Source organism: Gorilla gorilla, chromosome 21 (assembly GCF_029281585.2).
Source record: "Gorilla gorilla gorilla isolate KB3781 chromosome 21, NHGRI_mGorGor1-v2.1_pri, whole genome shotgun sequence".
In the NCBI taxonomy this organism is placed as follows: domain Eukaryota; kingdom Metazoa; phylum Chordata; class Mammalia; order Primates; family Hominidae; genus Gorilla; species Gorilla gorilla.
Window position 1 is genome coordinate 73,533,896 of NC_073245.2, and position 15,593 is coordinate 73,549,488.

At 53.0% G+C, this 15,593-nt stretch overlaps 1 protein-coding gene across 2 annotated transcripts in view; it reads left to right on the forward strand.

The window, feature by feature from the left end:
• Positions 1-427: 427 nt before the first annotated feature.
• CDH4 (cadherin 4) overlaps positions 428-15,593 on the forward strand; it is a 690,417-nt gene continuing 675,251 nt past the window's right edge. Inside the window, exons 1-2 of one of the 2 annotated variants that reach the window (XM_055372827.2) lie at positions 428-798; positions 3,055-3,166. In XM_055372827.2, the coding sequence (XP_055228802.2) occupies positions 742-798; positions 3,055-3,166 (169 nt within the window). In that variant the 5' untranslated portion in view covers positions 428-741. Of the gene's footprint in view, positions 799-1,845; positions 1,917-3,054; positions 3,167-15,593 lie in introns of those variants that run through there. The other variant, XM_055372828.2, reaches the window with a different exon arrangement.

The following is a 15,593-nucleotide window of genomic DNA, read 5'->3' on the forward strand; positions in this document are numbered from 1 at the left end:
CAGACTGAAATCTCAGCGTGGCCCTCTGCTCATCTGCTCCAGGTGGAAACCCTCACCCCTGAGCTGCCCGACCTGGGTTCAAGCCCGGGTCAGGGGAGTTAGCAAGGAGACACTTGAAAAATAAAGGACAGAATGGAAGTGCACACTCCCACCGCAGGCCCGGGCGGGAAGTCGGACTAAGACCACGGCGGGACCGCCCCATCCAGAAAGGGTGCCCCGGGTGTGGGGACGGAAACCCCAGCGCTGTCTTCAGTCCCCACACCCGCGCCTTTTTCCCCTGGAAAACGAGCGTCCTTGGCCTCTTCGGCCGCAACCGGGCGGCTCCAGACGTCCAGGAGGGCCGAGGCTGGGCTGGTGCGGCGCGGGGGGCGCGGGCGCGGGCTCTGCGCCTTTAAGGCCCGCGTCGGCAGAGCGAGCGCAGGGGCCGGGCGGCGGGGCGGGGCCTCGGCGGGGCGGCCGCGGCTTCACCTGCAGCTCCGAGCGCGCGGAACAGAGGCGCGGGCGGCTGCGAGGCCGGCGGACGCACCGGCCCGAGGGAACGCGCCGCCGGCCGGACTTGGCCTGGCTCCCGGAGCCGGGGCGGCGAGCGCGGCGGGCGCAGCGGGGCTGGAGGCTCCGGGCAGGCGCGGGGGAGCGGCGGCGGCGGCGGCGATCGGAGCGGCGGCGGTGGTCTCGGCGGCGGCGGTGGCGGCGGCAGGGAGCGGGCTCCCGGTGCCGGGCACCGGGCGGGCGGCGGGGAAGATGACCGCGGGCGCCGGCGTGCTCCTCCTGCTGCTCTCGCTCTCCGGCGCGCTCCGGGTAAGTTGCCGCCTCCCGCCCCCGCCGTTCGGAAGCCCCGGGCAGCGCGAGGTCGTCCCCGGATCCCGCGGGGCGCGCACACACCCGGCGGGGCTCTCCCGGGCTCCCCCGCCGCGCTCCCCGCTGCATCCAGCCCGGCGCCCGCGCTCGGCGAAGCTGCCTGCGGTCGGCAGGAGCGGGAAGCCGCCTGGGCAGCGGCGAGCGGCGGAGCAGGGTGGGAGTGGGGCTCGGTGGAGGACCCGGGGAGCTCCGCCTGCACGGGACCCGCCGAGCCTCCCTCGGCCGCCCAAAGCCCGTAGCCGCTACCCGGAGCTCGGCTTGCCTGCATGGGGCAGGCTTCCCACTGGCGGAGCCGGCGCGCCCTCCATCGCCCGGGAGCCGCGCGCCGCGGGAGTTGCCGAGCCCAGCCCCGGCCGTGGCTGAAGGCGTGGGGCGCCCGGCGGCTGCGGGCCAGGGATCCGGGAGTGCGGGGCGCCTGCCCGACCTCTCCTGCCCAAGGCCTGGGGGTCCGTCTAGCGGCGCCGCTCAGTTCTGTGGGTGCCGGCAGGACCCGCGCTGCGGGTGGGCGGCGGGGTAGGACTCCGGGGCACTCTCATCCCCGAGCCCTCGGCGGGGCTGGAGCCTGCGTGTCTGGCGGGGCCCCGGGGGCTGGGAGCTGGGCCGGGCTCGGGCCGGGAAGCCGGACGCCAGGCGGGCGCGGCGCGGGAGGGCGCCCCGGGAGGGCGAGCGGGTCTCCCGCTGCCTCTGCAGAGCCCCGCGGGCCGGATTGCCGGCTTTGCTCTGCGCCTGGCGAGGTGCGCGGCCCGCGGGGGCAGAGAGCGCGGCGGCTCCGGGGGCGCCCCTGGGCGGAGGCGGAGGGGCGGCGGGAGTTGCAGGAACCCCCTCTCGTGGCCGATCGGCCTCGCTGCCTTCTCCCGGGCAGCGCTGTTGTAACCTCGGAAATAAACAAGTGCCAGCGGCGGGAGGCCCGCTCCGAGGCCGCGGGGCGCTGGGGGATGCGCTGGGCACACGCTCCGGGCGGGCCGAAACTTTCCTGGACGAGTTGAGCCTCCCACCGGGCTGCGGGTGCGATTTGGAGCTTCGTGGCCGATGAAGAAAGCCGCGGTTTAGAGCTTTTCGTAAGGAATGACCCTGCGTCCCGCTCTCCTCCCTCGGTGCTGGGGGCAGAGGGGCGCCCTCCGCGGTGCCGGCGTCGGGAAGCCTGGAGCTCCGGGCTGGGGGCGGCCTCCGGAGTCGAAGCATGGGCGGGCGACGGCAGCGCGCGGAGCTGGAGGAGGCGGCGGGCGGGAGGCGCCACTGCCCGGTGCGGGCTGCACCCGAGGCTTCCTGCGCTCGCCGGGGAGCCAAGCACCGCTGTGCTCCTGTTCCTTCAGCGGGGCTGGCTTCCCGCTTGCACACACTGCCTCTCCCTCCACCACCTCCTCCTGCCTGTCACGCCCCCTCCCAGAAGCTTGGTCAGAGGGCCCTGTTGTCCACCCCATCCTTCCCTGGCCCTGTGCCATGGGCTCTAGACTTCCCCACTGAGCAGGAAAGGCGAGCGAGCTCCGGAGGACAGGAGGAGACCCCCTTTCCGGTCAGTTAGGGGAGCTGTCTCCCTGCCTGGGCTGGAGATGGGGGCTCCGAGGGTGAAAATGCGGGCTGAAGACTAGAAGGTGGAAGCGCCCCCACTGCCTCCTCACCCCAGCCCCCGGCAGCCTCCCGCAGAGCTGCCTTCTTCGACCGGCTCCGGACCTAGTCCTAGAGAATCTTCTTTCTTTCTCTCCTCTTTCTCCTCCCTCCCGGTGACCTGGAGAGGAGACAAGAAGCTGCCGCCTCCGCCTTACCAAGAGCGCAGAGCGGTGGGCCTAAAGCGCGAATGGTCTGAGTAGAGCCGCCCACACTTTGGCCTCCCTGCCCTTAGTGGCTTCGGGAGCAGCGGCTGAAGTCTTCTGTCTCTGCCTTTTGGTCATTTCTCAGGCATCTCCTCTGCCAATAAGGCCCTGGCCGGCCTGGCTTCCCCAACGGTCCATCCTTCATTCCCTACCTGCTGTGTGTGGGGCTGGGGAAGGATGCTCCGGGTCTGCAGCCTGGAGAGTGCTCCCTAAAGTCCCCAGAGAGCAGAGGAGCAGACGGGGTATCGCGTCTGGGTGGAGACTGTGGTCTGCCAGCCTTTCTGTCTTAGCCAGAGACCTTTTGCACAGCAGGCCCTGGATAAATGTTGGTTGGATTAAATTTCTGTGAACTTATTGTTTTACTCTCTCCCCTTTGTGTTCTCAGGCCCATAATGAGGATCTTACAACCAGAGAGACCTGCAAGGCTGGGTTCTCTGAAGATGATTACACGGCATTAATCTCCCAAAATATTCTAGAAGGGGAGAAGCTACTTCAAGGTAAGGCGGGGTGTGGAGGGGTGGGAGTGAATTGCTGCCATGCTTTTCCTTGGGGAAACATGTAGATGGGAGAGGCAAGGCTTGCCTCATCTTTGTGCTTTCTGTGAAATGATGGTGGTGAAGTCCACGAGGTGCAAATTGGTTGACCTGAAAGGCGTTTTGCATAACAGGTGAATGATTCAGAATCCCTGTCATTTTTGAGTGAAGTGAATCATTTCCTGGGCAGCAAACTGTAATTCGGATGTAACATCACCCAAATAGTGTGCAGAGAGAGACCTTCTTACCAAGTATTTTTATGCATGAAGTTCTGGATACTTAAATTATCCCTGCTTTGAAATGTATGATAAAGCAGACGATGTTGTTGGAAATGCGGTAAATAAGCCCACAGACGGTCTGTTCACAAATGTGGCATTCATTTTCATTACTGCCCCACTGACAACACGAAAACACACATGCAGGAGGGAACTACCAATTAGCTTTATCGTAATTGCAGGATTATATCCACACTTGTGATGGGAAAGTCAGAGACAGCTTCAAAACTCAGATGACAGTAGATCATCCTGCTTATTGGTCTGTTTCCCTTTCAAGACAAACTAATTAGACTTTATATTTGCATGGGAGGGGACATAAATCAGTTCTGTGCCGTGAGCACCTTGGCTGTGAGCCTTTCCTCTCTGCATCAGTTTCCTGGAAGTGGCAGCCTTTGAATTGATTTCAAAGCGATAGAGGAAGAGGACTTTTGATAAAGTATCGAAGCTAAATTTCCACATTCAGGACTGTTGACTGCCCTACCGGTTTTGTGTCCCAGGGAATGTAAACTTTTCCCTCCAGAACTGACAGCGGTTCCTGTGTGTGTGTGTGTGTGCATGCATGTGCGTGAACTCGCTCACGCTTATAGTGAAGTGATTTTTCAGATCCTCGCCCTTCAAGACAGAACTTGTTGACGTGCCTTGTTGATTCCTGGTTATGTGGATAGGATTTTTATTTTGCACCGAATCCAAGTTTTCTGACTTAGTTTTGTTATCTAAACTGTGACACTACTGACTCATTAATCATCAAAAAAATAAAAAATCTCTAGGCAGTTGGCCTAGGAGCAGAATGGATGTGCATTCTAACAGGGCATACATAGTAAAGAGCTTTCAAGAGCTACTCTGTTAATTGCACTGTGTATGTCACTTTGGAGTTAGAACAGGTAGGCCATTTTCAGGATCGTTTGGTTTACTGAGAATCTCAGTGGACCCCCAGAGAAGGCCTGAGGGGATCCTTCACTCTCAGTGCATTGGACAGTCTCTTATAACTCGTGGGGCACTGACTGCAGTCTGCTGTGTGCATGTCCTGCTGTGCTGAAACTGGCATCCTTAAGTTCTCTGATTATGTGGCCAAATATGATAAGACCTTGGAGTATCCAGTTTACTCAGGCACTTAAGAAAAATGCCTCTCCTTCTATTAATAAATACTGCTTACTACAGAAGAGAATGACAAATTCTCATGCTTTCTACAACACAGCGTGAGATTTCAAACAAGGATCTCTTCCCTTTCATGGTGTGTTGTGTGGGGATCTCTACTCCAGTGGTCCAGGCCAAACCGTGCTGTGCTCTTGATCGGTGTGGTGGGAAAGCCTAGATCACTGGCCGGATGTCGGCCTGGCCCCTGTGCCCAGGTGGTGTTTGCCTCGTGGGGGGCCAAGAGTCACATGCCCCTGGGTGAATCTGGACCAGCTCAGCCATTGTGTGGACTCATTTTCCAAGCGCCCATTGACTTACGTGTGCAGCCCAGCCCAGGGCTGGTTCAGGGAAGCACTGCAGAGAATCTCCCGAGCACCTGGGCATGCTGGGTCCTCTCTGCCCCTCCTCTAGGGGCTGCAGTCGCATTGCTTCTCCTGCGCCTGTGTGGGTCCCCTTCTCACTGTTTTCTTCCACTTGTTCTTGTGAAGGTGTAGAGTCTCAGGAAGAAAGAGATGTTTTATATCTTACAAATAATTTTGCACATATGGAGGCAAGAGCTAAGGCTGACAGGCACTGAAACCAGGGCACAGTGACATTTCCCTCTGTACGCAGAGTACTTTGAAACTACAAGACCACGGTGAGGAGGCCTGTGTGAAGAGGAAACAGGAAGTGTGGTGTTTCTGTTATTCCGGTAGGAATCAAGTTAAACAGATAATGACTACTTATAATTGAGTTATTCCAGCGGAGAGAGCTTAACCTTAATTTGACGAGTGAAGCTTCACAGAGTGGCTGTGTTCCTCTGAGTAGGCCATGAGCTATTAGCGACTGCTCCGTGGCTCCTTCTCTTTGCCTGAGTCAGCTCACAGCAGCCCCAAACATACAGATTCCAGCAGGAGCGATTTGTTACACGGTAATTAACTTGTTTATGATAAATGGATGGAAGAAATGTCGTGGCATTTTGTTTTATGTCTAAATGAAAAGCATTTGCATTCTAAAAATTTCATGCTAATTAGGCTGGAAATAGTTTTCCCCAATAGGGTAGCAAATACTATGTATTACGAACCTTCCGAGAAGCGGAGCCGCGAAGTATGGAAATGCGGGACTTCGCTGCTGATCGGAGCCTTCCGAGACGCCGCTCCTGTGTCCCCTGCCTGTGCTTTTTCTGGAGAGCATTTGAATGCAATTGCATATACTCTTATGCTGTAGTTTTGTTTTTAGGATAATTCACTTATGGCCCTGATCACTTATGCATGGCCGTATCTAAAATAGGACGGTGAAGCCGTTTGCCTTAGGCTAAAATGCAGTGTTCTCTAAACCGTAGTTTAGTCTGGGGTGATGGCTAAGCTGGTATCTTTTTCTCTGCTTTGTTAATAATTAATGGCCAGCCCGCCCGGAAGCTGCAGCCTGGTACGGTGACCTGCATTGCTCTCCCGCGTGGTGGGCGGAGTCTAGGCACACCCAGACCCGATTCATAACTCGTAGAGGCGGGAGAGTCCTAGGTGGCATAGTGGGAACTGAGGACTCCCGGGTCGTATCTCCCCTCTATCCTGGAACGAAGCGGGAACAGGTGAGTGGAAACGCTGTTCACTGGGGATGGGGCGGAGCCTGGCATCCTCAGATTAACATGGGTACACTAGGGGCCACAGAGTATAGAAAGAGGAGCTTGGCCGGGCGCAGTGGCTCCCGCCTGTAATCCCAGCACTTTGGGAGGCCGAGGCGGGTGGATCACGAGGTCAGGAGATTGAGACCATCCTGGCTAACATGGTGAAACCCCGTCTCTACTAAAAATACAAAAAAAATAGCCGGGCATGGTGGCGGGAGCCTGTAGTCCCAGCTACTTGAGAGGCTGAGGAAGGAGAATGGCGTGAACCCAGGAGGCAGAGCTTGCAGTGAGCCGAGATCACGCCACTGCACTCCAGCCTGGGCGAAAGAACGAGACTCCGTCTCAAAAAAAAAAAAAAAAAAAAAAAAAGAAAAAAAAAAAAGAAAGAGGAGCATGTTTCTAATGACTTAACATGACGTCCTCAGCAAAGCCTTGCCTCTCCCCGTTTCTCAGTTAGTTTAGGACCATCTTGTGTACCCTCATACCACCCTCTGCCTCCTTACTGGAGAACTTACATTATCTGGCCAATCATCTCTCTTACTTAAACTCTCTGGTTTCTGAGGGTAAGAGCTCTGTCATTCTTATTTCTATTTATATCATTTCAGGATGTTCTTGGCCAACAGAATAAAACCCAATTCACATAATCTTAAATAAATGGGGGTAAATTTTTCTTACATAACCGTGAGTGCAGACATAGGTGGTCACGTGCTGGAGCAGCAGACAACGGACACGGTCATGTGCCTGCCTAATCCTCTTCTTCCATTCTGCCATCTTTAGTGTGTCATTTAGTGCCTCGTCACTGCAAACTGGCTGCTGTGGTTCCAGTCGTTGCTTCTGAGTTCGGAGCAGAAGAAGGTGCAGATAGTAGCAACATCTGCATTTCTTCCCTGTACCAGGAAGACAAACACTTTCTCAGAATCCCTGCAGAAGTTTTCATTGACTAGGTCACAGGCCACTCTTAGCTAAACTGATGGGGGTGGAGCACTGGGAATGCAGAGAATTGCATTGTCACATGTGTCTTAGATCCATTATAATCCATCACATGGTAGGTGTCCAAATTGCTCGTCTCAGAACAGAATTGGGGCTTTGTTTTAGGAAGGAAGAAGGAGGGATGGATGCTGAGTAGACCTTCCCCAGTGCCCAGTGCTGTACCCGAAGCAGAGTTGACAGACAGTGAATTGCTGAATGAGTGAATGACTCATTTGCATACAAAGGCATTCAGACAGAGGCATGGTTGAAGAGAGATCAGATGCAGTGTCTGGAATCCATATCTAAGAATCTGCCATTTCTGCCACACTGCATGGCCAGAAGTACTATTATCTTGTCTTTACAAGTAGGTTGAAGATAGGCTCTTTGCCCATGCAGTTTGGTTTGAACCACCTCTGGATAGATAGGCAACTCTTCCAGGGCAGACGCATGCTAGATACACAGGCAAGAATGTCATCCCATCTCCCTGCATAGCCGATGTCCAGCGCCGGCCTAATGCATGGTGGCTGTGAAGTCAGCATTAAGCAAATGAAGTAACGAATGAGCCGGAAAATACTGACACTGTTCGTGTTTCTGAGTCGCTTTGGTTAACTCACAGCAGAGAGGGAGCTGCTATGAATATTCAAATAAGTGGCACTAATGATAAGCCAACCACATATGCCTGGAATTACTAGACACTGGAAGTTGCCTGTCCAGTATTGATTCTCTCTCTCTCTCTCCCTTGCCAACAAACCTCATCTGTGCTAGTCCATTGGCTGACAATGTGCCCTGTTTAATACACCTCTAGACTCATTTACACCATTGTGGCAATGTGGCTTCTTTCTGGTCACTGGTATCTAATTAGGTTAGTCTATTAGGTTAGGCTTTGGGGAAAGCTGTTTTTATTCTTGATAACAAGGAACAAACTGAGCTGGCCATGCCTTCCGCCCTTTGCTTTTACTTCTTCCTCCTACCTGGAACTCAGATGTGATGGCTGAGGGAAAGCAACCATTTTGTGAGTTTGAGGATGGTGGAACACAAATTGGGTACCAGAAGGCATCCTCAAACAATGGCAGAGCCCCGGACTCATTGTCTCCTGAGTGGTGAGAAAAATAAGGTCAAAACACCACACTTGGTTTTGTTGTCACATGCAGCCTCGTGCATTCCCTGACTTAGGAAAACTGCACACTAGCACAGTCAAACTCTGTCCTGAGCCTGGGTTTTCAGGCTCCCTCTACCCTCCAGTGTTCCTTGGACCTTGGCCACTTGCTCTTGCTTTAAAGGCCCTCCTCTGCTCCTTTTGTGAATTGATGTCTGCACCTAGCACACTGGATTGCAGAGAGCATGTCATGAATACTTGGTAACTGTTTGTTGAATAAATGAACAGTCACTACTCCACACTGTCTTATGCCCAGGAGATAAAAGAACCCTTAGATATATTAAGCCAGGACTATCTGAACCCCCACCAGAGAATGTAAATTCTTTGCTGGATCTCATAGTGATCCTCCTCCAGGAAGCCAGGAGTTATGTATTGGGGGTTTTGCCTCTGGTCACAATATCTACTGGTTCTAGGGAACCTTGGTCTCTATAGCGAAGCAGAATTATGTGAAGGCTGGGTGGGACTCAGACCCCACTGGTGGCTTGGGTAAGCTCAAAGCCCAGACTTTCTTGCTGTCAAAGTCAGAGGACTACTTCTTTCTGAGCACCCAGACCCCCACTGCCTCCATGGGTGGTCACTTCAGGGATCCCCAAAAATGGGCACGCAGAGCCCATGAGGGAGACCGTGGGATCTCTTTGGCCATCTCTGGGGGTGGTCCTTGCCTTTTCAAGGGGCCGTTATTGTTTGAGGTTTCCAGCAGCTTTTCCCTCTTATAGTTTTGTCTGGTCCCAGGGTTAAGAGGTTCAGAAAGGGAAGTATATATCCTGTCTTTAGAAAGTGGTTGCTATCAGATAAAAGGTAGGAGCGGCCCAGGAATAAAGCGCAGAAAGCGCTGCATGGTGCATCGTCTGCAGGCCAAATCCCATACTGAGAGAGGGTCCTGGTAGCCCTGGTTAGAAACAAAGCGAGGCAGAACACTGCCGCCCTGGGCTCTGCACAGCCACTTGCCCCTGTGTGCAGCTGCTTCTCACGGCTCTGCCTTCCATCTCAAGAGGGAGCTGTGGTCAGTGGCCCTGCTGCTACCCATCAGGAATCTAGGCTCAAGGAGGTGGCCACACCTGCCCCAGATTCCTAAGTCAGTGGTTCCTTAGTCAGTGATTCCTAAGTCAGTGATTCCTAAGTCAGTGGATCAGGATTCCCACCTTGCAAGCTTCCTAACCACTGCTTCTCTATGCTCACTGCCGCTAAGCAGACCCCCTTCATTGTAGAAGGCAGTGCATGCACCAGCTACAGAAATGAGGATGTGTGAACTCATTGACACTGTGACTTAAAGATTCAGGTTTTGCGTTTGAGAAATATGTGTTTTAATGAGTCTTCAGATGAGGGAGCATGAGGCTTTGCAGAATTATAATATAATAACATTATGTTCTGTCCAGTCCTTGGTATACTATATCTCATTTAACCTTCACAAAAGCCCTTCCAGGGAGGTAAAATTGTTCCCATCTTATGGATCAGTAACTGATGATCGGTGAGTTCTGGAGATTGGCCTAAGGGTGTGAGATTTGCTCTGTTTTCCCTCTTTGTGCAGTCCTAGGCACTTAGCGCATTCCTATCTCCAAATTAATGTTAAAGAAGATGGTTTTAGAGCACCACTGTCACGTGCAGACAGGATCGGACCCAGATGTTCAGGGCCACAGCCATAAAACCAGCAGTGACCAGGCACACAGGTATGTGCAGTAAACAGAGGCCCTCAGTGTGTCGGAAAGTGCTTGGCTGCGGTTGCTCATGTATAAGGCTCAACTGAAGTGGGTCCAAACTCTCGACACCGGGGGTTTGCAAAACCAGCCCTGGGATTAGAAGAGCCCGCGGCTTCTGTGATGCCAGTGGGAGCTTTCAATTCTGAGCGTGCAGCGAGCAGTCCCAGAGCCGAGCTCTCTCTCAGATTTTAGACTCTGCCAGCGCTGGGGAAGCCGTGCAGAGAGGGAGCAGAGAGAAGAGTCCGGCTGGTCCTGGAAGCCCTGAGCACGTTCCATCTGAGCTGGGTTTATGCACGGATCCATTGCTGTCAACACTCACGTTGTGACACGGGGCACCAGGAGCCTTAGTGAGGCCGGTTACAGATTGAGAGAAAGTGCCACCACTGTGCAGCTGGCCAGCCGGGGCGGGGCTCCCTGACGGCCTCTCTTGAGCTGATGCCGTGAGAGCTGGTCCTGAGGCTGCCGTGGCCTTTCTGCCCATGTCGGGGTCCTGGGTGTCTGCAGAGATCTCGTATTCTAAGCTGAGAGAGAGCAAGGTGCTTGGTATAACTTGAAACAGTCTGAAGATGTGGTGCTTTCCAAGGTTCACGTGGGTTCCCCTTTTCTGCCAACCCCCCTTGCGGTGAAGCCCCTTTGCACCCTTTTGCCTCCAGGGGTGGCCTTCCTGGGCGCAGGGTCACTTCCACTCTGGGACTGCGTGGCAACTGGGTTGGTATAAGCTTCCAAGACCTGTGGCTTCTTTGTTTCAGAAATAATGATTTTTCTAATTCTACCCTGCAGTGTTAAAAAATCACAATGAAATTCATAACCAAGTTCAAAGGAAGTGTATTTGGTGTGTGTGTCCCTGTATTGTGTGCTCCATGATACTAATATCAAAATGTGGAAATTTTGTGACTTCTCTTATGTTGCAAATGGAGGTGGATTAAAATTAAGGAAAGGGCTTTTTCCTCCTTACCTCCTTACCTCCCACCCTCCTTCCTCCTTCCCTCTCTCCTCCCTCCCTCCTTCCCTCCTTTCCTCTCTTCCCTCTCCCCTTCCCTCCCCTTCCCCTCCCTCCCTCCCTTCCTTCCTTCCACCCTCTCTCCCTTGCTCTCTCCCTCCCTCCCTTCCTCCTTTCCTTCCTTTCTTTTTTCTTTGAAAGCTGGGTTAAGTAGATGCCAGGACTAATCATGAACTGAGAGAGAGAGAGAGAGAGAGAGCAAGCAAGCATTCATCTTTTCAAAAAGTGTGCCTATTATTCTGACTTTTTGAAGAAGCAATTTTTCCTCCAAGTGAATTCCACTATAAAAAATACCATAAGCCGAATGAAGCTTCTTTCCGTCAAGGGCGGTAAAGTTCTCCCCAGTGTGTTCTTGTAAAACCTCATGGCATTTGCAGGCTCCTTCAGTCCCCAGAGTGGGACTGTGGTGTCTGGCAAGCTGGGCTGGTAAAATCCTTGGTTTTTCGTCAAAAGGCTCAGAATTTTGGTGCCTTTTTGCCCGGGCTCTGGGCTGCCCTCTCCTGGTGGCCTCCGGTATTGTCTCTGGCTGGTGTCTGCTTTCAGTTCTTAAACAAAAGAGAACAAACCAACCAAAAATCCCTATTTAATTATCTTTGACCCAGTATGTGCTCCCCGAGGCCATTTTCCTGGCAACCCCCACATCAGGGGCCAGGAAGGAGGGGAGGAGCTGTTGTTTGGGGGGGCTTACCATCTGCCAATGTGTCTTCTCATTTAACGCTTTCAGGAGACCTGCAGCCTAAGGTAGTTAGAAGGCATGCCCCAGATCACTCGGTATGGGCAGGGGACTTTGTCTGTATGTTTTTATCTCCCACACTGCCTTTTCCAGGAGGAATTTACTTAGATTACAAATTGTATTATTTTCTTATTGCAGTACAAATCCCCACACATGTAGCAGCTTAAACAACACAAAGTTATTATCTTGTGGTTCTGAAGGTCAGAAGTCCAGCTCCAGTCCCTGTGCTGAAATCAAGGTGTCTGCAGGGTGGGTTCCTTCTGGAGGCTCTAGGGGAGAATCCGTCTCCTTGTGCCTCCCAGCTCCTCGGGGCTCCTGCACTCCTTGGCTCCTGGCCGCTTCCTCTGTCTTCAGAGCCAGCCGTGAAGCATCTCTGTGCCGTCCTCCAGGGTCATTGAGGGTCACTGGTCACATCCACCTCTCTCTACATCCTTCTCTTCCACTTGTAAGAATCCCTGTGATTACCTTGGGCCTCCCTGAGTAACCCAGGATAATCTCCCATCGCAAGATTCTTAATTCAGTCACCTCTGCCAAGTCCCCAGTACCACATTAGATCCCAGGCTCACAGCCTCTGGAATTAGGATGCGGACCTCTCTGGGGAGTCGTGATTCTGCTGACCACATGCGTGTCTGACGACAGAGTGAGCCCAGCAGGTGTGTCTGGGAGTTTCCCACTGGCTTCCGCACACTAAGGACTTGCTATGCATCCCACACTGTGCGGTGACCTTCATTCAACCCTGCAGACCCCAGTGGTTCCTTCATTCAGTCCTACACATATCTCATTGGCTCCTTCATTCAGTCCTAGACGGACTTCAGTGGTTCCTTCATTCAGTCCTACACATATCTCAGTGGCTCCTTCATTCAGTCCTACACATACCTCACTGGCTCCTTCATTCGGTCCTACACATACCTCAGTGGTTCCTTCATTCAGTCCTACACATACCCCAGTGGTTCCTTGATTCGGTCCTACACATACCCCAGTGGTTCCTTGATTCGGTCCTACACATACCCCAGTGGTTCCTTCATTCGGTCCTACACATACCCCAGTGGTTCCTTCATTCGGTCCTACACATACCCCAGTGGTTCCTTCATTCGGTCCTACACATACCCCAGTGGTTCCTTCATTCGGTCCTACACATACCCCAGTGGTTCCTTCATTCAGTCCTACACATATCTCAGTGGCTCCTTCATTCGGTCCTACACATACCTCACTGGCTCCTTCATTCGGTCCTACACATACCTCACTGGCTTCTTCATTCGGTCCTACACATACCCCAGTGGTTCCTTCATTCGGTCCTACACATACCCCAGTGGTTCCTTCATTCGGTCCTACACATACCCCAGTGGTTCCTTCATTCGGTCCTACACATACCCCAGTGGTTCCTTCATTCAATCTTACACATATCTCAGTGGCTTCTTCATTCAATCTTACACATACCTCAGTGGCTCCTTCATTCAATTTACACATATCTCAGTGGCTCCTTCATTCAGTCCTACACGGACTTCAGTGGTTCCTTCATTTAGTCCTAGACGGACTTCAGTGGTTCCTTCATTCAGTCCTACACATATCTCAGTGGCTCCTTCATTCAATCTTACACATATCTCAGTGGCTCCTTCATTCAATCTTACACATATCTCAGTAGCTCCTTCATTCAGTCCTACATGGACTTCAGTGGTTCCTTCATTCAGTCCTACACATATCTCAGTGGCTCCTTCATTCAATCTTACACATATCTCAGTGGCTCCTTCACTCAATCTTACACGGACCCCAGTGGCTCCTTCATTCAGTCTTACACGGACCTTAGTGGTTCCTTCATTCAGCCTTACATGGACCTCAATGGCTCCTTCATTCAGTCCTACACATACCTCACAATCTTACACAGACCTCAGTGGTTCGGGGTGGCATCTCCACTTCACTGTTGAGGAAACTGAGGCATGGAGCCATTGAGTGACCTGGCATGAGCTGTGGGTCAGGGAGGTCTATCTGAAGGAATGCTCCAGCACTTAGCCACAGCCCACTGGCTCTCACCCCGTCCTGCCTGGCTCCAGGAGCTCCTGCCACCTGCCTTATCCAGTGGCTATAATTAGGACTCAGAGGGGCAGTGTCCCTTGTGGGTCCTGAGGTGGGGATTTGCTGCTTTGGAACTCCACAGGGTGAACTGCCTGGAAAGCCCATAGCAGCTTCCGATCTGGGCCCTTCTAACTCTTCCTCATTTGGATTCACTGTGCTTTCTTGCTGAGAGTATGTGGGGATTTAGGGAGGATTAAGGTAAGCCTTCCATGACAGATAAATATCCACAGGGCCCCAGAGTGCCGCCTGCACCTTGCTAACAGGAAGCTGATCCTTGAGAGTTTGGGTGCTTCCCAGCCCAGGAAAGATGGCCCTGGTACAGCCGCAGGTGTTGAGAGGTGTGCTTTCTCCTGGAATGGGTGCATTTTCCATTTGGAGTACGATTTAATGAATTTCCAGCCCCAGGGTGTAGGTATTGGACACTCTGTCTCTCCCCAGGGGAGGACCTAGCTCTCTTTGTCTCTGGAGAAGGCAGAGGAGAAAGACTTGCTTTCCAGGCCTCTTTTCAGGAGTGTGCCCTTGGGTTTCTGTGTCTGTATTGGAGAAATGTTGAAATTTTTTGCTTTGCATTTGTTCTGGCCACCCAAATGTGAGTTGAGATGCCATCTATATTGATGTGCCTAGAAAAGCAAGAAGGAAGGTTGGTGCATGAGTTTGCTAGGTATGAAGTCCCTGACTTCCGCTTCCAGGAAGGTCCAAGGAGAAACGCAGGCTGCAGCCCCCGATAGGGTGCAGAGAGATGCTGGTGGGGAGTCTGGAGAAGGATGAATTGGGTGAGGGCCCTTCCTTCTCTGGACCTCAGTTTCCCTGTGCAAAGCAGAGGGGTGAGATGTCCAACTGTGGTCCAGGAACTGCCTGCCTGGGGGGTGCTTGCTAAACTCGCCAGCCCCCTGGGTCCTATCCCAGACCTACTGGAGGGTGCCAGCAGTGGCCCACAAAGGATCCATCCACGCAGAGCCTCCAAATGTGACATTGTTTGGAGAAAGGGTCTTTGCAGATGTAATCAGTTTCAGAATCTCTAGATGAGATCATCCTGGATTACCTGGGTGGGCCGTAAATCCAAGGACAACTGTCTTGACAAGAGACAGAGAAGACACAGACTTGGAGGGGGAGGCCCCGTGAAGTCACAGGCAGAGATTGGAGCAATGCAACCACAAGTCCAGGAATGCCTGGAGTTCCTGGAAGGTGGGAAGGTCAAGGAAGGACACTGCCCTAGAATCTGCAGAGAGAGAGAGAGCAGCCCTGTTGACACGGGGATTTCAGACTTCCAGCTTCCAGAACTGCAGAAGAATACCTTTCTGTTATCTGAAGCCACCAAGTTGATGATCATTTATTACAGCAGTCACAGGGAACGAATCCACCCACTGAACTGGGAATCCTGGAGCTGTGACCTGGGACTCTGCTGTTTCTCTCCATCTCCCAGGGAATCCGATCTTTGCAAAAGCATCAGGGCTTCAGGCTTAGAGGATGTTTAGCCTCCGATTCCCCAGGGGCTGCATCCCTTGAGAGAAACCGTGTTACCTGGGAAGGTGTCTGCCGAATGCAACCAGCATCTCAAAGTGCAGCTCAGGTGGGCGGCTTGAAACAGTGCTGGGTGTTTCCATCCCACCAGAAAGGCAAATGAGGCACTTTAGTGTAGTACTGGGGTATTTTATATTGTAAAGCGTGACATGGAACAATTTCATTGGAATTAAAATGTATATGGAACATTTGTTCTCCACCCATTATCTTCCTCTATCAAATGGAATCTTAAC